At 44.1% G+C, this 26517-nt stretch overlaps 2 protein-coding genes across 3 annotated transcripts in view; both read left to right on the top strand.

The window, feature by feature from the left end:
• The window catches only part of PRSS12 (serine protease 12), a 78113-nt gene that overhangs the window by 42025 nt on the left and 9571 nt on the right, over positions 1–26517 (top strand). Inside the window, exons 9-13 of one of the 2 annotated variants that reach the window (XM_068124420.2) lie at positions 4942–5020; positions 6393–6512; positions 8526–8692; positions 15524–15637; positions 19083–19278. In XM_068124420.2, coding sequence (XP_067980521.2) covers positions 4942–5020; positions 6393–6512; positions 8526–8692; positions 15524–15637; positions 19083–19278 — 676 coding nt within the window. Of the gene's footprint in view, positions 1–4941; positions 5021–6392; positions 6513–8525; positions 8693–15523; positions 15638–19082; positions 20343–26517 lie in introns of those variants that run through there. The other variant, XM_068124419.2, reaches the window with a different exon arrangement.
• Positions 25087–26517, top strand: part of LOC137432465 (dual adapter for phosphotyrosine and 3-phosphotyrosine and 3-phosphoinositide) — a 56349-nt gene continuing 54918 nt past the window's right edge. The window contains exon 1 of the mRNA XM_068124424.2: positions 25087–25315. Within this exon, the coding sequence (XP_067980525.1) occupies positions 25113–25315 (203 nt within the window). The 5' untranslated portion in view covers positions 25087–25112. The remainder of the gene's footprint in view (positions 25316–26517) is intronic.

Here is a 26517-nt window from a genome sequence, read left to right as displayed (position 1 = left end):
TGGCTCACATGTGATGTTTTGACAACCGAGTGGACTTGATCCGGGACCGTGCAGTCACGTGCACCGGGGGTGTTAAAGTACCCTCCGAGGGTGGTGCACTGACTGCTGATGAAACTAGAACGGTACTCGGTAGAGAGCATACCTCCGCCAAGCTGAACTGTTTGTCTTGTATCCCACTGATAGGCCGGATCTGGATCCGGAACTGAACCAAAATCGAATCGGCTTGTTCTTGTCACCAAACCAACTCGTCCACCAAGTTTTGTCATGATCCGTCCACAACTTTTTAAAATATCGTGCTATGTATCGTTTTGACCCCATCTCTCAATGGTGCAGGAATCACTTGGAAAACATTATCGTATCTGAATCCGTATCTCGATCCTCACCAAAATGAAGAAATTCGTATTTGTTCCACACCCAACCTGTCCACCAGGTTTCGTTCGAATCCGTCCATAACTTTTTGAGATATCTGACTCACAGACAGACAGACAAACAGACAGGGGGGTGAAAGCATAACCACCTTCGGTGGTGGAGGTAATAATAATAAAAACGTTGTTCGGTCTCACCATCTGCGTGGTGGAGTCACATGACAACTCCTTCCGATCTATCTCTCTCCTTGGAAGATACCTAAGTTTTGTTTCCATGAAACAAGGTAATTTTTTTTGTTTAATTCTTCACAAGATCAGGGCTCATTGGAAAAGCATGGTGATGGAGTGTATGAACTGAAAATAGGGCAGTAAGGCAAGTCGTGTACACACTAAAGGAATGAACAAAGAGGAGGGGAGGAAACGCCTCAACTTGGAAAAAAAAAAAAAAAAAGACGGTTGGATTAGGTAGGGTCACCATATTTTAATTTCAGAAAAGAACACACAAAAGACAAAAAGAGAGGGGGAGGGTGTCGGTGTATTAATGTTGTGTGTATATAGAGTACCGTGCACTACATCTTGTCTACATTGGGTATCTCTAAAGAAGAACAAGTGTTATGGCCGAAAAAAAATCAATGTTATAATCTTACTATAATTCACCAAATGTCCATCTGTCTGTCCGTCCGTCTGTCTGTCCGTCCGTTCCCAGGTACCGCAAAAACAGTTGAACCGATCGCAATGATATTTTGGGTGGGTAATCCCGGGACCGCCTGGAGTAAAATAGGCTATATTGTTTTTCTAATTTCAGCTTTGGTCTCCAGCATTTTCAGGTTTGGACTCCCGCCTAACGTTATTGTCACGGGTGACCCCACTAGTTATTGAAATTTCAGTTTACCTCTTTGCATGTCCAATCCTTTTTTTTAAATTATTTAAAATTTAAACAAATTTTTTTTTTTTTGTATACTGAATCGAGGCTCGTGAAAGAGCTAACATTTATTTCACAAACAAATCAACCAGACAAACAAAATATACAAAAAGAGGGAGCGGAAGACAAGATGGGGAGAAAAGGGGAAGCACACAACCACAACATTTGAGAGCAGGGAGAAGTGTGGGAGGGAGAGGGCTTGGGGGCAGGAGGCATGGGAAGGGGGGGGTGGGGGGGGGGGGGAGAGGTATAAAACACATGGGGACCGAAATTAGCGGGGGTAGAAAAGATCAAGGTTTTGGATGGGGGAGGATAAGAGATGGTGGTGAACAGCTGTTTTAAAGACCTGGAGGGTGGAGTGGGATTGAAGAGAGTGAGGGAGTTTGTTCCAGAGGCGGGAGAAAAGAGGAATGAAGGAGTGAAGGTGAGCAAAAAGTCTTGATTTTGGCAGTTTAACCATAAGAGGGTTGCAGGCAGATCTTGTGCGACCTGTAGGAATATTTGGGGGACAGAGCCCAGAGAGGGCTGGGGGGGCAAGGCCAGAGAGGAGTCGGTAGAAGACGGAAAGACCACCAACCTGCCTGCGGTGAGTGAGTGAAAGGCCCTTGGAGTTAGCTTCATCGCGGGAGATTCCAATGATTCTGAACGCTTTGGTTTCAACAGCGTGAAGACGGGCTAGGTGTGAGGCAGGAGCACCAGACCAGAGGGGAGAGCAGTATTCCATGGAGCTGCGGATGAAAGCCTTGTATGTGGTGAGGAGCTCAGGTGTGCCAAGGAAGGACTTCGCACGATGGAGGATGCCCAGTCGGCGACTGGCTTTGGAGGCCAGATTTGAAATGTGGTTTTCCCAGGAAAGATCATGGCAAATAGTGAGACCCAAAAGCTTGAGTGACAGAACTTCTTGGAGAGGATTATTCAGAAAGTGGATGGGAGGGTTTTCCAGTCGGTCTTTTCGGAGAGACATCGTAAGAGTGTGAGATTTATCAGGATTGAAAGACATGTTCCATTTGTTTGCCCAGTCTGTGATTTTGTCCAGGTCTGCAGAGAGTGAGGAGGCTGCAGACTGCCGATCTGAGGGATGAGGAATGGAGCGACAGAGAGTAGAGTCGTCAGCAAAGAGATAGAGAGGATTTTCAAGAGAGTCAGAGAGATCATTGATGAAGACCAGAAAAAGCACAGGGCCCAGAACACTACCTTGGGGAACTCCAGCCTGAACAGGAAGAGGAGATGAGAGAAACCCATTCAGGGCCACACGTTGACTACGACCAGAGAGGAAGTCCGCCAGCCATGCGTGGAGATTTCCATGGATACCAAAGGAGGAGAGTTTGGTGAGCAGAGCAGGGTGCCAGACCGTATCGAAGGCACGTGAAATGTCAAGGGAGAAGGCTCTAATTTCCTGTTTGGCGTTGAGGACCTCCATTCATTGTTGAGAAAGCAGAGCAGCATGTCCAGAGTAGAGTGTCCAGGTCTGAAACCAAATTGATGATCAGAGATCAAGCCATTGGAGAAGAGGAAAGATTTCATATCTGAAGCAATGATGGATTCCATGACTTTGCTGATAATTGGGAGAAGGCTGATTGGTCTGTAGTTGCTGCGATCTGTTTTTGCACCTTTTTTGTGCAAAGCGGTGATGTTGGCTGATTTCCAAGCAGATGGCAGATGACCTTGAGCAAAGGAGAGGGTGAAGAGAACAGAAAGAGGGAGTTAAAGAGCGGAAGCACATGATTTTAGGACCCGTGGGCTGATGCCGTCAGGACCAGTTGCAGAATCAGAGTCGAGGGTTGACAGAAACTTTTCCACCTTGTCAGGAGGAAAGGACACAGAGTCCAGGAGCAGCTGGGTACGACTGGGTACGGTGGGTACAGAGAGGGATGGGTTTGGGACACAAGATTTAGAGTCAAACACAGAGTTGAGGCATTCAGCTTTTTCACGTGCGGAGTCAGCCATTAAGCCGTTTGAGGTGAGGGAGGGGATGGAGGGGGAACAAACACCAGAAACAGATTTGACCAGACGCCACCAGGATTTGGAAGAGGGAGACAGATAAGAGAGTTCGGTCTTGAGAACGGTGAGATATTGTTTCCTGGCTCTCCTGAGGGTGGACACACACTTGTTTCGGGCTTTGTGAAAGGAAATGAGATTTCCTTCCGTTGGATTTGCTTTCCAGGAGACGAAAGCAAGTTGTTTCTGGGCAACTGCCTCACCACAAGATTCCGTGTACCATGGACGGGAGGAAGGGTATGACAACTGAAGACGAGATGGGATAAATCTGTGCATGAGAGAGAGCAATTTACTTTGAAAGAATTCCCAGGATGAGTTGATGTCAGAGGCGGTAGAGATGGGAGACCAGTCCAGATGATTGATGGCTGCTTGAAGACCGTGCCAGTTGGCCTGAGTGAAATGCCAGACTCGTCGACGCTGAGGAGGCTCTCTGAGAATGGTCAGAGAGATGTCCACTTTGACAAGCACATGATCAGATGAGCCGATTGGAGCAGAAGAAGAGCAGCAGACATTTTCAGGGAAGTTGAATCCCTTCAAAGAAATGAATCCCTTCACAAGTCCTTCAATTTTGCTAATGAGGATGATGAATGAGTTCTCTCCTCGAACTGCTTTCTGGCGCTTGTCCGAGTCCACATGCGATTGTATAACAATAGCACCTTTGCCACAGAGACGTATGTACAAGCTCAACATACCAAGCACTCGGCTTCCCATTCTTCTCATCCATTTCAAAAACAAGAACTTTGACTTTAGGTTTGCAGTAAATGCATACTTTCATTTTGGCATTGTGAAGAACAAAATCAACCAAATGTATACGGTATAATGGTACGGACTCAGAAAATACACTGACTGAGCACCCCGCTAGACTCTGTCACTGTGAGGTTGGACAGGACGAGGAAGTGCGCGCATGTGTCGATGCTCGAACACGTCCATCACACAATGACATAGTAGTACACTAGTACAGACTTGTACCACGCTGTCCTGGTCCAAATATGACGTTAACCACATTTTATCACCAATATAAAATATACAAAAATGGTTTGACCGTTCAAATAAGGCAAAAAGTTCCCCAAATCTTAAAATTTATCCGTTTGAAAAGCAAAAAACCCCGAAAAAACCCGGACATTTTTCGACATTAAAAAAACCCAGTCGGACGGAGATTTAAGGACAGAAAAGGAGGACATGTCCGGGAAAAACCGGACGTATGGTATTCCTGGGTTAGGAAGTGTCCATATGAGTAATAAATATTGTGGTAAAGGATAGAGGAGATGGTGGTGCAACACCTGCTTGAAGACCTGAAGGGAAGAATGGGGTAGAATCGTCTGTCGGCGTCGGTTCGACAAACGGGAGAAGCAAGGAATAAAGACATGAGGTGTGATGTTAACCTGGATTTTGGAAATTTAACCAGGGGCGGGTTACTGGAAGAAGGTGTGCATCTGGGGTTCTTGGGGAGGGTCAGAGGACTGAGAGAGCATAAGGAACTAGACTGGAGGAGAGGCTGCAAAAACCTGAGACCACCGACCTGTCCGTAATGTGAGAGCATCAGAACTTGTGCTTCGGCCTTGTTATGGGAGATCTTTGAACAACCTATAGTTACGAAAATCTTTGAATACAGATTACATTAAATTCTCTCATTATGATTTACCACTATTGTTTCAGGCCCCGTTTCCGTAGTTTGTGGCAAGCGGCGCGTTGTCAAAAGGATACGGAGAATTGTGGGAGGATCCAAGGCTTTGAGGTGAGACAAGGTGCAGGTACAAATCCATACCAAAAAGAGTGATCATATTTCATCGATATATTTGGTACTTGTGCTCCATTGTCCATCCTGCATTGATTTACTCGTAGATCCTGCAATCCGACCTGCACCACTTGTCAAAACTTTTGAAACGGACATTATTTCTTTATCATTTATTATTATATTGTCTGTGCCAATCAAACTAATTTCCAGGGATAATTAATTAATTTGTTCTACCATCAAATCGTTTAGTTTGAGTGACATATTAAAGAATACATGAATAGATTAACTCATCCACTAAGTTTTCTCATAACTCGACAATAACTTTTTCAGGTATCTCACTCACAGACAGCCAGACAGGTAGGGGTGAAACCAACTCCGTCCACATTCGGTGGCAGAGGTAATGAGTAATTTTTGTCTCAAAAATAGGCCTGTAAATTAGACCTGAAGTAGTTTGCATCACCCGATTGGATAATAAATGGACCAATAAATATCATGCAAACTATGTGATTCCTGTTTCTCAAAACCTTAAAAGGTGTTTGCCACCTTGGAAGGTTAAGGCAATGACCTTCGGATATATCACTGCAAAAAAGTTTTGTATATGCAACAGTTATATGAATAAAATGGTTAATTTTGAAATACATTATCAGAAAGTAAAAATTTTCATCAGCTCTTGCAGGTGTGCGGCTGTGCCACTGATGCAGGTTAAAAAAGGAATTTGGCCATGGTGCTGGAAATAGCTCACCTATTCTTCAAACTCGGACAATTTTGGGATCTTTAGCATCCACCAACTAATGCCAACAGGTGGGATGTCTATTTTAACGTTGATGAAGCCCCTTGCGATTTGATGAATCACCGTGCCTGCGGAACACCAGGATGACAATTTCTAGCTGGATCGGAATTTGAACCCAGAAAAAACCAGCCTAGAGGAGAGGGTGTATACCTCTTGGTTGTACTTCCTGCCCTGACAAAAGCAAGTAACTTCGAAATTATGTTGCTTTGAATCTTATTGATAAGCTTCCCCTTTATCTTCAAAATCTACTTCCGATACATGACAATGCTACACAAACGAAGGGGCATTCCTCGGAATGGAACATATCGTTTTTGGAATGCAGGAAAGCAAATAGATGTTCTGATGATCCTTGGAGCATATCCATTCATCTTAACGAGGTGTTTTAAAGCTTTCATTTGTGTAATTTGTGGGCAAACTCATTCATAAGAGTAAATGTGTGTGTACAGATAAAATCCCTGAGAAATGTTATTTTTGTTCCTGGATGAGGGTTTTATTGGTAATACTTTAAGCTATATTTCTTAACCTTCATATAATGGCAGCAGTTAACTGTTGAAATTGGTATTATTGTGCATTGCATGACAGGGGAGGCTGGCCCTGGCAGGCATCTTTGTGGTTTGAAGGACTTGGTGAACGACGGTTCCTTTGCGGCGCTACTCTCATCAGTAGCTGCTGGCTCCTCACGGCTGCACACTGTTTCAAACGGTGAGAATAAACATGCCAATGTCGATCATCACACTTTGAAATGACAGCACTGGGGTTGGAGTGAAGGGGGCTGGGATAGGAGGGATTAAAGATGGCGGCTTTGTGGTGGAATGGTTAAGAGTCTTGTTGCGTTGCCCTCACTTGTGTGGTTTCGATTCCCATTGCCTCCATCCCACCCCCCAGCAGAAATTTTCCCACCCTGTGAGGCGGACTAGTGAACTAGCCAGGATTGGTTCTTGGTCATGGAAGCCTTCGTGAATATGAGTGCCCTGACATTCTGTCAAGAGTATAGGTCTCCACCTCCACCCCCACCCTGCTGCCAAATTCCTTGGCACACATGAACTCCTATCAACTTACCAGGCCTTCATCCGTAGCTTGATGGAGTACCGCTCTCCCCTCTGGGCTAGATCATCACTGTCTCAAACCTTGCTCAGCTTGATGTCGTGGAAACCATGGTCTTCAAGATTATTGGAATCTCCTGCAATGAAGCTGAGCCTTTGGGTCTATCACTTTCCCAACGCACACCGGTCTGTGGTCTCTGTCTTCTACCACCTCCTTTATGGTCTTACGCCCTCTGCTCTTTCCGTGCTCACCTCCACGCATTCGTTCCTCTTTTTTCATACCTGTGGAACCAACTTTCACATTCTCTTTAATCTCATTCTTCCCTCCAGGTTTTCAAGACAGCTGTTCACCACCATCGCAGATCATCCCCAATCCAAAACCATGATCTCTTATACCCTTTTAACCCTCTCCACACCCCAACTCCCCAACCCCCACCACCGCATCCAACCCCACCCTAATATCTCCTTCCAAATTTCAAGTTTTTCCTCCTGAGTGTTTCCTTTTATATCCATCTTGTCTAACCCATGCATCCTCTCCTGCCCACCAATCCTTCCCACACCCTTTGTTTGTCCAAATCTCCCTCTATATTGGCCTGTTGGTGTTTTCTGCCCCCCCCCCCCAACCCCTTCCTTCTACTATTCCTTTTGTCCTGTTACGTCCCGATTTGTTTAGTGTACTAGTACTAGCTAGCTCTAATAGCCTTGACTATGTATACAAAAAAACAAGAAGGAAAAGACATAAAATGTCATAGCCCCCATGGTTTTAGTAATTTTGCTGTATGGGGTTGAAGGCCGTTGGTCAGATTACAAAACAAATCTTCTGCATATGTATACTCATGTATTGTCTTTGTGCCAAGTTTGAACAAGATTGGTCCGTGCATGTTGAGAAATGGTTGGGTACATGTTTAAGTAACAAAATGGCCACCAGCTGGCCATCTTGAATCTGATCGCGAAAACAAAAATGATGTGCATATGTAACCCATCATTCATTTCCTGTGTGCCAATTTTGAACAAGATGGGTAAATGCATGTCCGAGAAATGGTTGACGTGGTCAATGTCGGTTTTTTTTACAATTAAAATGGCCGCTAGTCTACCAGTCGGCCATCTTTGATCAAATCGCAAAATATAATGAGGTGCATGTATATGCCGTCATGTGCTGTGCTTGTGCCAAGTTTGAACAAAATTGGACCATGCATGTTCAATAAATAATTGGGGACACGTTTAAGTAACAAAATGGCTGCCAGTCGGCCATCTTGGATCTGATCTCGAAAATAAATGGCATGCATATGTAAGCCATCATTGATTTTTCTGTGTGCCAAGTTTGAACAAGATTGGTAAATGCATGTCCGAGACATGGCTGAGGACGTGTTCAACAGCGGGGTTTTTTAAAAACAAATAAAATGGCTGCCAGACGGCCATCTTGGATCGCATCGCGAAACAAAATGAAGTGGACACGTATACCATCATGCATTGTCTTTTTGCCAAGTATGAACAAAATCGGTCCATACATCTTCGAGATATGGTTGCGGACGCGCACACAGACGGTTGGACGAACGAGACCCAATCCAAAAGCTCCCATTTCGGACTAAGTTAATCGGGGGCTAATAATATAAAATACACTGATAATAATTGAAGGCATGTTTATGGCACTGTATTATTTTCTCCTATACAGCTACGGGCCAGATCCGTGGAAGTACATGGTACGGGTTGGAGACCATCACCTTCTCGTGCGGGAGGAACAGGAACAGGAATTCCACGTACAACGCATTATTTCCCATCCTGGTTACACCCGTCGACATCATCGCCATGACGTGGCTCTCATCCGGCTGGTTGGTCACGGTAAGACAATCGTCTATAAAAACAGTTTATGTCTTTCACTGTATTGTCTCCTTCCATATACTTTCTTGTAATCTCCTAACATATCATGACAAACCTCTTCAAATGTTACTTATGCCTCTTCTGCTTTTTCAAATCCTGCTTCTTCAAATGTTAAAATGAGAAGATGATGCTCAAGGAAACAGAGAAGAGAGAGACCACCTTTAGAGGCCATTTCGCCCCCGCAGAGCAGGAGTTGCCCTTTTTCGGGCACCGTGGTCCCCTTTTTGAAGTAATGTTTTATGGCCGGATGCCCTTCCTGCCACCAACCCTGTTGGTCGCCTCTTGCGACACACAGGGAATTACCAGTGTACTTGTACTCAATTTGCCGACCTCGGAAGGATGACAGCCTGAGTCAACCCCCCTAGCGTTAATTCAGCGATGACCGGGATTCAAACCCAGGATCCTAGGATCCCAAGCCGGCACCCTAACCGCGAAGCCAACACCAGGCTAATATGATGCTCAAGGAAACAGAATGTGGTTCATATTTCTTCACATTCCTGTGAGGAACCAAACAAAATCTAATTTAGAATATGGATTGAAAAATTTTTTTGGAATAATTTAAATGTGCGGGACAAAGACGTACTTTGTGTAAAATTTCCATTGAGGAAAAAACTTTCCATCGTGCTGTGGTTTATCTATCTATATATATAAAACACAGTGTGTGTGTGTGTGTGTGTGTGTGTGTGTGTGTGTGTGTGTGTGTGTGTGTGTGTGTGTGTGTGTGTGTGTGTGTGTGTGTGTGTGTGTGTGTGTGTGTGTGTGTGTGTGTGTGTGTGTGTGTGTAATGTTACGGATAGACTCCTAAACGGAGAGGCTTACATGCTTGATATTTGGCATAGACATGGCCATTGAGCCTGGGACGAACATGGCCGAACTCAAAATATTTGACGATCCATATTTTTTATTCATATTTACCTCAGCGCATTTCAGCGCACGGAATCAACGGAATCAGCGCAGGTGGGCGCTGATTCGCTCAGAGCGATCACGTGATGACGCTATGACGCTATGAACGCTATCACGCTATGAACGATATGACGCTATGAACGCTATGACACTATGAAAAAAAAATCGCTATGACGCTATGAAACGCTAGGACGCTATGAACGATATGACGCTATGAACGCTATGAACGCTATGACGCTATGACGCTATGACGCTATGAAAAAAAAATCGCTATGACGCTATGAACGCTATGAACACTATGACGCTATGAACGATATGACGCTATGAACGCTATGACGCTATGAAAAAAAAATCGCTATGACGCTATGAAACGCTAGGACGCTATGAACGATATGACGCTATGAACGCTATGAACGCTATGACGCTATGACGCTATGAAAAAAAAATCGCTATGACGCTATGAACGCTATGAACACTATGACGCTATGACACTATGACGCTATGAAAAAAAAAATCGCTAGGACGCTATGAACGCTATGAACGCTATGACGCTATGACGCTATGAAAAAAAAAATCGCTATGACGCTATGAAACGCTATGAACGCTATGACGCTATGACGCTATGAAAAAAAAAATCGCTATGACGCTATGAACGCTATGAACACTATGACGCTATGACGCTATGAAAAAAAAAATCGCTAGGACGCTATGAACGCTATGACGCTATGACGCTATGACGCCATGAAAAAAAAAATCGCTATGACGCTATGAAACGCTATGAACGCTATGACGCTTGAACGCTATGACGCTATGACGCTATGAAAAAAAAAAATCGCTCGCTTTGCCAAGGGGCTCGCTCCCCCCCCCCCCCGTTCCCCTCCTCTCCCTTCCCCCTCCCCCGCCCGGCAATGCCGGGTACTTCTGCTAGTCTAATATATAAAGAAGAAAGTTTGGTTGTATGTGTGTGTTCATTTATGCTCTCGGACCCTGCACGAACCAGTGCTACCAAACTTTGCAAGGCCTCTTCTTTCATCCAGAGGAAGGCCGAGGGCTACGTTTGCATAAAAAAAAATTGAAAAACTCAAATCAGATAATTGGCCTTCTGGTCAGTCAGATCGATTCTTGTGCTAATACACTGCCTGCGTTTTTCCCCAGGAGCGATCGAGTAATATGTATTTTGATGATCATATGTTGAGGTCATGTGTATTCAAGCTAATAACAGAAACTGTGTATTCTCTTGGTACGTTTCTACCCTACCTCTAATCCTCCCCATCTTGATATGATCTGTCTGTTGCTTTTTAAACTTCAATCCATGTGCCATGAAGATCAGCATGGTAAGATGCCTGCCGGAGCACTTCTGGTGGCTTCACTCACGCCAATAGAGATGGCTATGGAAAGGACCATTTAGGGTGCAATTGCGCCTCCGAATTTATTATAACACTACTGTGTTCATGCTTCCTCACCTGTAATCCTCCCCGTCTGTTGTAGGGACATTACACAGGCTCAACTACTGATGTTAATTACTCTGTTTTTATTTATTTCATTTTATTTTGCATTCCCACATCATGAAAACCAACTTTGTGTGTAAGTGATCTACCTCTGGGCTACTAATATATTTTTGATTCTGACATATCAATACCTAATGCGTCGAATTTCCTGGATGCCGCTGGTTACTTCAGCTAGTCTACTATAAATGGATGACTGTGTGGATATTTGTTAAAACAAACATGGCGGCGAACCACGTGCCCGATGATGCCGTAATTATAATTTTTTCTGCGCCAATTTATCCATAGATGACGCTCAAAAAATTTCATCTTGATCGGGTGAAGTTTTGTACTTGTCGAATTATGATGTCATAATGGAGGAACCTATGACATCATTATTATTATATGTTATTCCCCGTGGAGAGTTCTTTACAATGAGCCATGTCTCGATTTTTTTCTATGCAGCGCTTTTGGAGATATAGAGGTTCAAATTTTTCGGGTTTTCCAAGATGGCGCCCATACCACGTGACCTATGACGTCATAATTTAAAAAATTATACAGGAGGAGGTGCACCTATGGTGAAAGTTTCCTGTCAATTGGACCAACGGTTGCAGAGAAAATCATATTTATTCTGTGCGGACAAACAGACAGACAAACAAGAAGAGGTCATGCAGAGCACGATGCTTGCAATATCCACCCCTCCCCACCCCCCCCCCACCCCCCAAAAAAGGTTGCCATTGATCCATCAAATTGACGATCTTGCTCAAAGCTCGGGTCAATAGGATGAATAGTGACGATTTTTCGATGAAAATTGATGATTTTAGAAGTTTTAACCATAGTTGACTTTTGACCTTTTGACCTCAAAAATAGTTGGTTTCCCAATTCGGTGAGGCGCTATGCAAATGCTGTTAAATTTTCAAGTCAATCGGATGAAAATTGATTTTGGAATTTTGACCTTGAGTTGACCTTTGACCTTTCGACCTCAAATAGTTGGTTTCCCAATTCAGGGAGGCACTATGCAAATGATGTTCAATTTTCAAGTCAATCGGATTGAAAATGGCGATTTTAGAAATTAGACCTCCAGATGACGACCTTTGACCTCTTTGATCTCGAAATCAATAATAATAATAATAATAATTCATTTATTTTGTATAGCGCTTTTCCAGAAGCCCAAAGGCGCTTTGACAGAGTGGAAAACATAATGCATAACAATACATGAAAACAACAATTGCAAAAAGACAAGAATCAAGAAAACAAACAGCAGCGATATACGGCATATATATAAGACAAGAATCAAAAAGACAAGACAAGAATCAATAGGGAAATATTTAAAGCAAAAGGAGGGAGAAGGAGAAGAGATAGTCAGGGGTTAAATGCTGTGGGTTGAATGTTGAATGCAGCGTTGAACAGGTGGGTCTTTAGTGATGTTTTGAATGTGGTGAGTGAGGAGGAGTCTCTGATGGTGTGAGGTAGTGAGTTCCAGAGGGTGGGAGCAGCGATGGAGAAGGCCCTGTCCCCCCAGGATCTGAATTTGGTCCGGATGGAGGGGGTCAGGAGGTTGGTACCAGCAGAGCGGAGGTTGCGGGTGGGAGTGTGTCTGGAGAGGAGGTCAGCCAGGTAGGATGGGGCCAGGTTATGGAGGGCTTTGTATGTCAGGAGGAGGATTTTGTACTGGATTCTCTGGGGGATGGGGAGCCAGTGAAGCTTGTAAAGGACGGGGGTGATGTGGTCACGGGTCCGGGAATGAGTGAGTAGACGGGCAGCGGAGTTCTGAATGTATTGGAGTTTATTGGTGATTTTTGAGGGTGAACCATAGAGGAGGCTATTGCAGTAGTCCAGACGGGAGGTGATGAAGGCGTGGATGAGGGTTTCTGCAGCTGTGGAGGAGAGGGATGAGCGGAGACGGGCAATGTTTTTCAGGTGAAAGAAGGCTGACTTTGTGATCTGTTTAGTGTATTTGTCGAAGGAAAGGGTTTGGTCAAAGATGACGCCAAGATTCCGGATGTGAGGGGAGGTGGATACTGGGATACCGTCGATGTTGAGGGCAAAGTTATGGGTGGATTTTGTGAGCGTTTTTGGGCCAATGATGATTATTTCAGATTTATCACAGTTAAGCTTGAGGAAGTTGATTTGAAGCCAGGATTTTATTTCAGTGATGCAGTTTGTCAGGATAGAGTGGGTGTCGGTGGAGACGGACTTGGTGGAGATGAAAAGCTGGATGTCATCGGCGAAGCAGTGGAATTGGAGACCATGACGGCGGATTAAGTGACCGAGCGGGGACAGGTAAAGGATGAAGAGGAGGGGGCCAAGAACTGAACCTTGGGGGACACCTTGGGGGAGGGGAGCAGTGGGGGATTTGCAGTTATTGATGGAGATGAACTGGCATCTGTCAGAGAGGTATGATTTAATCCAAGAGAGGGCAGTGCCGGTGACGTTAAAGGTGGATTCAAGTCGGGTGAGGAGGATAGTGTGATCGATGGTGTCAAAGGCAGCGCTGAGGTCGAGGAGGACGAGAATGTTGAGGTTGCCAGCGTCAGAGGAGAGGAGAAGGTCGTTGGTGATTTTGAGGAGAGCAGTTTCAGTACTGTGGTTGGAGCGGAATCCGGATTGGAATGTTTCATACAAGTTATTGGCAGAGAGATGATGTTTGAGTTTAGGCTTCTCAATTGTGACGACCTCTACAACTTGGTGAAGTTTCATGATCGGTTTGGAATTGTGACCTGTGGACAGACAGACAGACAGACAGAGACAAACAAATTTTGCAAGTAACAAACAAGTGGACTCAAATACAATAGTCTCTCCTCTGGCGTTTGTAATAAAAACAATGATAACATTGTTACAAAGCATATACTGTATTAGTTAATACTAATAATATTAACAACAACAATAATATTGGTATCATTTGTCAATAATAATAACGAACGTATAATCTGGGCCTAGTAAAAGGAAGCTAATGCTCAAACAGTACAGCACACAAGATATGCTATAAGGTCTGAATACTAAAATCTGGTCCAATGGGCCAACGGGTCCACTCGCACTACATGGGAATCGTGTGCGTGTGTGTGTCATCATTTCTCTCAGAAATGTCTGAAGAGATCTTTGTCCTTCAATGAAGGTTCCTCAATCAATGAGTGGCAGGGAGTGTTTTAGGCACAACAAAAATGGGAAATTTTGAAAAAGAAAAGTTTGATTATTTTTTAATCGCTGCTTCAGCCCCCACAAAAAATAGAAAAATAACTAATTTTTTTTTAATGCCAACAGGATTAGAAGAGCACTGGGCAACGCCGGGTACCCCTGCTTGTCGTCAATAAATTAGTTGCAGTAATTATTACACGTCACAATTGGATTATCTTAGGAATTAAAAGTTTTCACAACACATCTTTGCTGTGTACCTAGAATCTTAAAGATATAAAAACTCTTGATCATATACTGATGCTCATGAAGGTATTGAAGTAGATGCAAAGATATCACAAGTACACATTGTTTACCTTAGGTACACAGCAATGGTACACATCTTAGGCTCCTTCGGTACACTTACGTGAGGTACATCTTATGTATGTAGCCCTATTCTTGTTGATTGTAAAGATGCAAATATATCAGGAGTACAAATAATTAATCAGGGGCGTCCCTAGATCAAATGATTCCCCAGGCAAAGGGTATTCACCCACCCACTAAAAAATTTTTTTAAATGCTTTAAAAAAAATCTTTAACACCTTGGTGATGTCTCGGGGCCTGTCACACTTTTCTCATCCCCATTCATCCCCCCGAAATGGTATATTCTTCCCCCCCTTTGTCATCCCCTAAATTAAATTAGGTAGTTGGCTCAGCAGGTTTATTTGGTTCTGATGTTGCTGGCGATGATGGCCGAAGGGCATCAAATTCTGCATCAAATTTTCTTGTTATAGCTTCATGGTGGCCGAGGAGCAGAGGATCAAAAGGTCACCAACGTTTCTACATTTGGGAAAGAGTGGGCCCTGTACCTTGGCTTCTTGAATGGGAATTCGTATGGTACCCAAAGAATTGACTTCAAGCGCATTTCTAAGTGAAAAGTGAGATGCAGGAGCATCTGCATCGAGTTGAGAGCAATACTTATTTTGCTTGTATAGATATGTTTGTTCTGAGAAGAGAAGTTTAAGAGTGCCAAGGAAATACTTTGGCTTGACACAGTGTTTGAGTTGCAATGTCCAATCGTCCAAACTATTTTGTCCAATCAGGTGATGCAAAGATCACCTGGATTGCAATGGCATTACTGACGCAGTGCCATGTACTTATAGCTCTTAAGTAACTACATTGAACGTCAACAAAAACATATTGGTATGGGAAATACCTTTTTAAATAACAATAGTCAAGTGAATTCTTTAATTGTTCATAAACAGTCATGTGAAATGATTTTTATCCTCTGCAGGTGAAGAGGCTTGTGTGCACTTTGGGACACATGTATCACCTGCTTGTTTACCACCTCGAGGTCGTGCCTCCCGACGACCACATTCGTGCTACATTACAGGATGGGGTGACACAGGTGACACCATCACAAAACTCGTCGAGCGAGTCACCACTGTTTATTTCATATTTGGGGCCAATCACAGAACTATCTCGTACTATTACATCCACCAAAATGTCAGATTGTTTGATGCATCCCCGACTCCCCACTCCTCTCCTGTAGGGGAAACAGCCCACTCCCCCATCCATCCCCCGATGCACTTTACATAGTCAATCTTTTCTTCACTCTCGCACCTCCAAACCCTCGTTTTCCCCATCCTTTTCCTCTGTTCCTTTTTGTTTCTTTTTAACCCCCAACCAGACATCAATTTGGCTGGGGGTTTGTATTTTGAGTCCTGTCAGTCCGTTCATATGTCCATCCATCTGTCTGTCAGCTAACATTGATCACAAAAAGACAAACTGACACATAAAACATATGATAAAGGGAGCAGGAGACAAGATGGGGAGAGAGGGGGAAGCACACATGTACAACATTTGAGAGCAGGGACATCGGGAGATCTGTGGGAGGGAGAGGGCTTGGGGTGAGGAGGCATGGGAAGGGGGGGGGGGTGGTGGGGGTGGTGAGATAGGTATAAAACACATGGCCACTGCTAGGACTTCCAGGAAAGAAGTCGGTATTTCAAAAAAGTGGATCTGGGGTGAATTAACGGGGGTAGAAAAGATTAAAAGTTTTGGTTGGGGGAAGATAAGAGATGGTGGTGAAGAGACTGAGGGAGGTTTGTTCCAGAAGCGGGAGAAAAGAGGAATGAAAGAGTGAAGGTGAGCAGAGAGTCTTGATTTTGGCAGTTTAACCATAAGAGGGTTGCTGGCAGATCTTGTGCGACCTGTAGGAATATTAGGGGGACAGAGCACAGATAGTGCTGGTAGTCAGGTTCACTATGTTTTTTCGTTCAAAATTTTGGTAGATTAGCAAAATTATACATTTCTGGAATATTCAGAGCATGAGGAATCCAAAAATTAATGTTTACATTTGCGTAGACACCTTTGCGAAAATGACACTCAGGACAGTGATGAAGATCTGTAAAAGCATATTCCTGAACGGTATAGACCTCGTAGATCCTGTGTATAGGACTTATAGTTCAATCTGATACTACCTATAACTTCCTATAACAACCTATAACTTCAAAGGACTTGCAATATCATGTATTATGTAATACAGTTATATCACAAATATAAAGACAATGGTTTTCAATTACCTTTGTTTGTTGCTTTTTTATAATCCTGAGCACTATTTTGAGGCCTTTATTGGATTCCTTGACCCAGAAAACATAGGATTAGCATATTTAATTAAGTCTCTCGGTTGACTAGAAGCCGAGATCGCGCAAAATATGTATTTTATGGCGGCCATTTTCAAAATCCAAAATGGCGGCCATGCAGGTGTCTGTGCAAATGCCAACATTGATTTTCAGATTCTCCATGCTCTGAAGATTCCAAAAATGTACAGGTTTGCTAATACCAAAATTTTGAAAGAAATTATATTTGTTAACATAGTGAACCTGACTATGGGGGAGCTAGCCGGAGAGGAGTCGGTAGAAGACAGAAAGACCACCAACCTGCCTGCGGTGTGTGAGTGAAAGGCCCTTGGAGTTAGCTTCATCGCGGGAGATTCCAATGATTCTGAACGCTTTGGTTTCAACAGCGTGAAGCCGAGCTAGGTGTGAGGCAGGAGCACCAGCCCAGAGGGGAGAGCAGTCTTCCATTGAGCTGCGGATGAAAGCCTTGTATGTGGTGAGGAGCTCAGGTGTGCCAAGGAATGACTTCGCACTACGGAGGATGCCCAGTCGGCGACTGGCTTTGGAGGCCAGCTTGGAAATGTGGTTTTCCCAAGAAAGATCATGGCAGATAGTGAGACCCAAAAGCTTGAGCGACAGAACTTCTTGGAGAGGATTATTCAGAAAGTAGATGGGAGGGTTGTCCAGTCGGTCTTTTCGGAGAGACATCGTAAGAGTGCGAGATTTGTCAGGATTGAAAGACATGGTCCACTTGTTTGACCAGTACTTGACCTCTACTCGAAAATGACTATATGCACCACTTTCATATTCGGCACATATATGCTATAACATCTGGACATGAGGAACGTTAAATTATTTTGGGATCTGAGCCAAAAGTCAAGGAACATGATTTTATTCCAGAATTTTAGCAATTAAAAATAAATGTTGAAACAGAATAGAATAGTGCAGGATTTTATATGCTTTTGGGAACTGTCATTTATTTTTATACACTACCATCTCCACTACTTACATACCACCTTGAATTATTCAGACAGAGTACCCACCCTACAGACGAATTTGTTCTGAGCATGCAACACCTTCTTCTGACATATACCTTTTTGGGGTGGTGTATAGGCAAGTGACAGCTGCCTCAATCACTCCCGAAAGTAAAAAAAGAAAACCCGGGTTACATGCATGAAGGAAAGCATGCCTAGCTGCTGCATGTAATTCAAAACGCCTCACTGCACTAGAAAACGTTGGGGGCAGGAATACTGTACTGTAAAGGGTGGGAACTTATAATACCCTCCGCCACCTGAAGAGTTAGGTTAACGCCCTCTTACTTGACCCGAACCCCGGGTCGTAACAATATTCCAAATTCCTGTCACCTCAACAGTTTGAGCCGTTTATTTCCCATACTCAAACCTTCAGTCAAACATCAGGCCTGGCCATCCAGTTCTGAATAACAGTCAGGGCTTCCATATTCTCTTTAATCTCACTCTTCCCTCCAGGTTTTCAAGACAGCTGTTCACCATCTCAGATCATCCCCCATCTGAAACGATGACCTTTTCCACCCCCATTAATCTCCCCCATGCCCACCTCTTTCCAACTTTCTTGTTTTCCCTTCCTGAGAGTTTGATTCTGTGTCCATCGTGCCCACTCCAGTGTCCTCCCCTTGTCCTCATTGTACCACATCCCGTATCTTCGAAGTCTCCATTTTGTTCCTCAATGCTGCTGCTGCGTGTTTCCCGCTCTCCTTCTGCTGTTCATTTTGTTCTGTTGCATCCTGATCCGTTCTATGTTCCAGCTCCTACACGAACCTTGACTCTGTATAAATGGGCTCTACCGACCAGGAGATGTGCTTTTTAAAACACGAGTGCTTGACCTAGTAATTTGGGGTGCTGGCTCAAAGGGCTATGCTTCTGAAAAATACCGTGGGATGTTTAAATGTCCACAAGAGATTGCCAGCTAGGTAAAACAGCTGAAACAAAAACAGCTTGACTTTATACCAAGGGATAATGATCCACAACACACTGAACTTGCTAGCACTCCACTAAAGATGGCAATTTAGGTCACAATTGACCCACAACAGAGATCAAACCCAGTAAACAGATATGTAGAAGGGTGGTGTGAGGTTATCCTGCTTCTCATTTATTCTGTTTGAATAAATAAATAAATATGATTACCCGTTGTTAGCAAAACTGTAGCCTGAAGAGTCGTCTCTCTATTCTCTTGTATCTTGTTGTCTCTCTATAGGTCGGGCATACTCGAGGACCCTTCAGGAAGCGACCGTCCCCCTGCTGTCAGCCCGTCTCTGCCGTGCCCGCTATGGCTCACATTTTCGGGGAAGCTGCATGATGTGTGCAGGAAACATCGCTGGTTCCATAAGAGCTGACAGCTGCCAAGGCGACAGCGGGGGTCCACTTGCCTGCCCTTCCAAGCCCGGCCGTTGGTCAGTTTATGGCATCACGTCTTGGGGATACGGTTGCGGTGTAGCGGACATGCCCGGCGTGTACACCCGTGTATCACGCTATCGCTCTTGGATTCGGCGGCAAACGGGCGTTAGGTGATCTTGAAGATTTCCCATTGGGATGGAATGATACTTTTGGAATTGGGTGGAAAAAAAAACAAACTCGTTGCAGTAATATTGAGTTCCCCTCCCCTTGAGTATGTGATATGGGCATGGCCTCTTAACTGAAAGGCGGTGTGAAAGACTGTTGGAAATTGTGAATGTTCCTGATTATTATTCTGGAGGCTTCAAGCTCCGAGGCTGCGGTCAATTTGAGGATACATTTGGCTGCCATGTGGAGGTTCCATCACACTGAAAACTTAACCGACACGTCATTTTTGTGTCCATCTTGAGAATACAGAAAAAAACCCCGTTTTATTTTAAATTCCAGAGGCCTTTCTTTCTGACTCTTCCCTCCAGGAGCTTCAAGCAGGCAGTGCCTCCACCTCCTCATATTATCCCCCATCCTGACCCGTGATATTTATTACCCAAATTAACCCTTCTTAACCCAATCCTCTTACTTGCCGATTTCAGTGTTTCCTGCCCTTCTGTGTCTTTCTCTTTCTCTCTTTCCTGTTCATTTTCCCCCGAATGGTTGTGCCCAATTGTTGCGCCCAATTGTTGCCCCGCTACCCCAACTATAAATTTTACCTTGCTCTCCCATGAGCCTCGCTCTGGTAGGGAGAAAACAAAGTTGCACTTAACATGCCATGTCAATGGCTTTGTAGCTAAAGGAACCGAGGTTGTGGATAAGAGGTCGGGCGCCGATAAGCTGCGGCGTTTGGAAAATAAAAGCTCGTGGCAAGCCAGTGGAAAAATCGTGGCATTTGTGAAGCGATAAGAGTTTTTCTCTGCTTATAAGCTGTGTTACGAAGAATTGCCCAGTTTAAAGCTGAATCCTTTTGAGGCACTTTCAGGATGAGCCCACGTTATGTCAAGTGCACTGCACACTCTCCAAGTTCCGCACGATATAGAATGGGCCTTATAATAAAGAAGCTTTGACGTAATGATGCTTTTCAGATTTTTTATTTTTTATTATTCTATGATTATGGTGTTTTTTGTTTTTTTTGCTGAAATATCTGGTATGCTGGGCACCACTGGGTCCATTTGCTGATGCAAGCACCACTACGACACCATGACTAGCCCCATACGATTATGGCACCACTGCGTCCATTCGCTGATGGAAACACCACAATGACACCCTGACTAGCCCCATGAGGTATGGCACCACTGGGTCCATTTGCTGATGCAAGCACCACTACGACACCATGACTAGCCCCATACGATTATGGCACCACTGGGTCCATTTGCTGATGGAAACACCACAATGACACCCTGACTAGCCCCATGAGGTTATGGCACCACTGGGTCCATTTGCTGATGAAAACACCACTACGACACCATGACTAGCCCCATGAGGTTATGGCACCACTGGGTCCATTTGCTGATGGAAACACCACAATGACACCCTGACTAGCCCCATGAGGTATGGCACCACTGGGTCCATTTTCTGATGGAAACACCACAATGACACCCCAATGAGCCCCATTAGGTTTAGCACCAACGGACCCATTTGCCGATGGAGACACCACTACGACACCCTAACGAGCCTCATGAGGTCATGGCACCACCTGGTCCATTTGTGGATGGAGACACCACTACGACACCCCCAACAAGGCCCATGAGGTTATGGCAACACCGGGTCCATTTGCGGATGGAGACACCACTACGACACCCAAACAAGGCCCATGAGGTCATGGCAACACCGGCTCCATTTGCCGATGGAAACACCACTACGACACCCAAACAAGGCCCATGAGGTTATGGCAACACCGGGTCCATTTGCGGATGGAGACACCACTACGACTCCCAAACAAAAATGAGGTTATGGCATCCAATACCACAATGAGCAATATGTGTCCATGTGGGGAAACTATACATTATTACCATCATGGTGTACACACTGATTACTATCATTTGTTTGAAGCAGTTCTGCATTACTTTCAGTGCCAAAAAATGCTCGTAATTTATTACCCTCGCCAGAGGAGAGGGTATTGCATTTGAGTTCGTTTGTCTGTCTGTTTGTCTGTCTGTTTGTCCGCACAGAATAAATATGATTTTTCTATGCAACCGTTGGTCCGATTGACAGAAACTTTTCACCATAGGTGTAACTCCCTCCACCTGTATCATTTTTTAAATGATAATTATGACCATACGTCACGTGGTTCGGCCGCCATCTTGGAAAAACCGAAAAACTTTGCACCTCTATATCTCCGAAAGTGCTGAATAGAAAAAAATTGAGACGTGGCTCAATGTAAAGAACTCTCCATGGGGAATAAAATATGTTAATGATGATGTCATAGGTGCCTCCATTATGACGTTATAATTCGACAAGTACAAAACTTCATCCGATCAAGATGAAATTTCATGAGCATAATCTTGGAATAAATTAGTTTAGGGAAAAAATGATGACGTCATCGGTCACGTGGTTCGGCTGCCATATTTGTTTTAACACAAAAGCCTTAAAAACCACTGAAAATACATCTTGGTGAGGGTTTGCAATCTCTGATTGCTCTTTTTCTTGTTATTTAATGTGGTTTGCAAGTCTTGCACCGTAGATCGCAATAATTGTGTAAAGTGAATCGTCCGCTCTTTTGAAGTCTCAGTGGGGAAAATGATATTTCAAGTGTTCGGTCATTTTTTGCATTTTCAACTGAAGACACGAAGGGAAATTTCTTATTTCCACCCAAAGTTCGAGCTCCCTGCTCACCTCTACTTCTTTGTCCTCCTTTTTTTCCGACCTTCGATCCAATCCTTCTCTTCCCCGCAGACTTTCAAGGTGGCAGATCAGCACCTTTTCACGTCATGTCCTACTCACAATATCTTTCATTCTCTCCAACCTCGTCCAACTGATCCTTACTTGTTGTTCTCCTCTTTCCTAGCCATGTTCCTTACCATCATCTCCTGTTTCTTCCCACAACCTGGACATCATGTTAGCTTGTGAACAAACGTTTGGTACCAGTGGTTGTTCAAGGATGTAATCCACTCTTAAAATGATACACAAATTGGTTCACCGATGTGTCCTCATGTTTGTGAGTGCCAACATAGTCTGCCTTGGTTTTCTTTTCTTTTTTCTCTGAAGATTCAACAAGTTTGGGTTTGAAGAAGCCATTTCCATTTGGGTTGTGTTTGGAAGACTGCAACATGTCGCACTCCATGTTTAATTCAATTGAATCCGGAGTTTGGTTCTGATGGGTATCTTCACAGTTGCTTTGTTGCAAAGGTTTATACATTTTTAGATTTTTATTTTTGGAAGTTTTGCACGAAGCTCTGGATAATTTGATGTGACTCGTCACCTGCATACACTCACTCAATGGTATTTGGTTGATGTTTTCAGGTTTACCTCCGCCACCCAAGGTGGATGGTCCAGAGGTGATGTTTTCACCCCAGTCTCTTTATCTGTCTGTCTGTCTCACTGTGAACAAGATATCTCAAAACGTTGGGGACGGATTCGTACGAAATTTGGTGGACATGTGTTTGTGACGAGGACGAAATTATTCGATTTTGGTGAAGATCCGGATCTGGATCTGAGAATCTTTTTAAAGTGATTCTTCACCCACCATTGAGTGATCGGGACAAAAACGATATATAGAATATTATGTTTCAAAAAGTTGTGGACGACTTATGACAAAACGTGGTGGCAGAGTTGGGTAAGTGACAAGAACAATCCGATTCGATTTTGGTTCAGGTCCGGATCCGGATCCCGCCTATCAGTGGGATAGAAAACGTAAAATGTTCAGCCTGGCGGAGGTTTGCGCTCTACCGAGTATCGGTCTAGTCCTTTTCTTTGTTTGTTTCGCTGTGAATGGCCCATAGTTTCAAATACCTTCTGAGCACAACAAACGAACCATATCTTGATACACACGCCAATGGAGTCTCTGGGGTCCCGTTATCTTGGAAACAATCGAAAGTATCGTATCAATAATCTGACCAGCTGCTTCTGCAGCACGTACTAATGTAAGAAAGTGAGTTATCTGCATGTTACCTACTCAAGTGAGGTGTTTTTGGGAAGGTAAAGTGAGGAAAATAAAAAAAAATTGGCAGAAGGAAGAGAAGGGAGAGGGCTAGGAAAGAGAAGAGACCTAGGTTTGGAAGAGATAAGGAAGGAGAATGTTTTGGATACATGGTGGAGAGGAGGACTTTTGCGTTTTGTCATATAATGATGATAAATCGAAAATTGGAGGGCTTTCACCATCATTTATACCACTTGAGGCAATTTGATCTCTCGTTTATAAGTATAACTAGAAACAACAATCAGAGATTGCAGACCCTTGCCAGGACCTGTTTTCTGCTGTTTTTAAGGCTTTTGTGTTAAAACAAATATGGCAGCCGAACCACGTGACCGATGACGTCATGATTATTTTTTCTCCACCAATCTATCCCGAGCGGACGCTCAAGAAATTTCATCTTGATCGGATTAAGTTTTGTACTTTTCGAATTGTGACGTCATAATGGAGGCACCATTAACATATTTTATTCCCCATGGAGAGTTCTTTACAATGAGCCATGTCTCAATTGTTTTCTATTCAGCGCTTTCCGAGATATAGAGGTGCAAAGGTTTTCGGTTTTTCCAAGATGGCGGCCATATCACGTGACCTATGACATCATAATTATCATTAACAATTCTACAGGTGGAGTTGCACCGATGGTGAAAACTTCCTGTCAATCGGACCAACGGTTGCAGAGAAAATCATTTATTCTGTGTGGACAAACAGACAGACAGATAGACAAATGGACTTGAATGCAATACCTCTCCTCAGGTGAGGTTAACAAGATGTGGAAACTCAGGCGAAATATGCTCTGCATTTCATGTCCTGAAATAAACGAAGATGCACATACATATCGGGGTCGCTGTGGATTTACCTTTTTACTGCTAAAGAAGTTGGACCAACATGATGCAGATACAGAGGAAACGCACTTATCATTAGGCTGTCCAGTCTGGGTTCGATTATGGACCGGACTGTATAAACTGGTGGATTGGTGCTTCACAGGTATGGCGTTACGTCACAAAGTGCGTCGTCCCTCGAATGGACATCACCCGTCTGCTGGTCTGTTGACATGACAAAGATGGCCCCAAAGTGTCCTTCACAAAGAGTCGTCAGGTTATCGTCGAAATACTGAACAAATTACAAATTCCAGCACAAATGGCCCTCAATGGAATATCAGAATATTTACCTCTGTATCACCTCCCATGCCATAACTATCCACCCCTCCCACCTTTCCACTCTGCCCACCTGCTTGGTGATCTCTTCCGATACTATAGGGTCTACCTGGTCCTAAAAGATCTTCGGGTTATAAAGGTTATTGAGGGTCTTAAATGGTCTTGGGGTTATAAAAGGTGTCAAACACCCTACCTGTCCAGCAAGTTCCTTCGAAATCCGTCCCCAAGTTTTTGAAATATCCAGCTATATATCGTTTTTGCGACCATCTCTAAATTATGAAGAATCACTTAAATTAAATAATTCTCATATGCGGATCTTCACCAAAATCTAATTAATTCCTCCTTGTCATACAATGACGCACCAAATCTGTCCACCAAGTTTTCTCCGAATTCATTGAAATATTCTGCTCACAGACAGACAAACAGACATGGGTGAGAACAATGTTTCGCAGGAGGGAACCCAGTCATTGATGGGGCGGAGCTTATTTAATAATATTGACGTCATTATACAAACGTTTGTCATTTCCCTGGGGGTGGGCGGAGTCAAATTTGCTTCATGGTTTTTGAGCTTATTCAGGCGCGTTCTACCCGGTTCACTACCTTGTCGGTCCGTACCTTTTGCCTTGCCATAGCCTCTTGGGGGGATCTTACAGAACTCCTGGACCAATCAGAACCGGTCACACCTGGTCACACCTCCTTAAAGACGTCCGAATTTAGTTTCGACATGGGCAACGTGGACGCAGAACTTCGAACGTTCAAGTAAGTACATTATTGAGTGTTTCGTTCAGTTCGCGATCCCGGATTGTGAAGGTTCATCAGGCATGACCCTTTCGAATACCAGGAACGGGCTGTTCACATAGGTGTGTTTGCCTGTGGGGTCAGGTGTGCATTCGTGTAGGCCTATGTAATGCGGGCGCAGGCGGAACATTGAAAACGATAAGTTCAGTTCTCTCGACCTATCGATTAGATAAACATGTCCGCTCAAAAACAACCGGCTGTACAACGGATCGCATTCGATTCTAGAGGAGGGCGGCTTGAGCCGGCTGTCTCGGCTGCCTGTAGTTTACTAGTAGTTGCGGACGTTGAATATCCCACTGCGCCTTCGAAAACAATGGGAAGTTGTGTTCCTGTATGGTCGCCATATTAGCTGTTTCTGTGGAGAGGATGTCGGTACCACGAGGATTTCTTTGGATTGACGAAGCTGAAGTTTAAAGATTGGTTTGGCAGCATGGCTTGATGGCATGATTGTTGGCATGATGGCTTGGTGGCATGATTGTTGGCATGATGGCTTGATGGCATGATTGTTGGCATGATGGCTTGATGGCATGATTGTTAGCATGATGGCTTGGTGGCATGATTGTTGGCATGATGGCTTGATGGCATGATTGTTGGCATGATTGATGGCTTGATGGCATGGTGGCATGATGGCATGATTGTTGACATGATGGCATGATAATGTGATGGCATGATTGATGGATTGGTAGCATGATTGCTTGATGGCATGATTGATGGCTTGATGGCATAATGGCTTGATGGCATGATTGTTGGCATGATGGTATGATGGCATGATGATGTGATGGCATGATTGATGGATTGGTAGCATGATTGCTTGATGGCATGATTGATGGCTTGATGGCTTGATGGCATGATTGTTGGCATGATGGTATGATGGCATGATAATGTGATGGCATGATTGATAGCATGATTGCTTGATGGCATAATTGATGGCTTGATGGCATAATGGCTTGATGGTATGATTGTTGGCATGATGGTATGATGGCATGATGATGTGATGGCATGATTGATGGCTTGGTGGCATGATGGCATGATTAGATGGCTTGATCGCTTGATGGCATGATTGTTGGCATGATGGTATGATGGCATGATGACGTGATCGCATGATTGATGGCTTGATTGCATGATTGATGGCTTGGTGGCATGATGGCTTGATGGCATGGTGG

The sequence above is a fragment of the Myxine glutinosa genome, chromosome 8 (genome assembly GCF_964187855.1).
Source record: "Myxine glutinosa chromosome 8, kmMyxGlut1.1, whole genome shotgun sequence".
Classification (NCBI taxonomy): domain Eukaryota; kingdom Metazoa; phylum Chordata; class Myxini; order Myxiniformes; family Myxinidae; genus Myxine; species Myxine glutinosa.
This window is presented reverse-complemented; position numbering and strand designations above follow the sequence as displayed.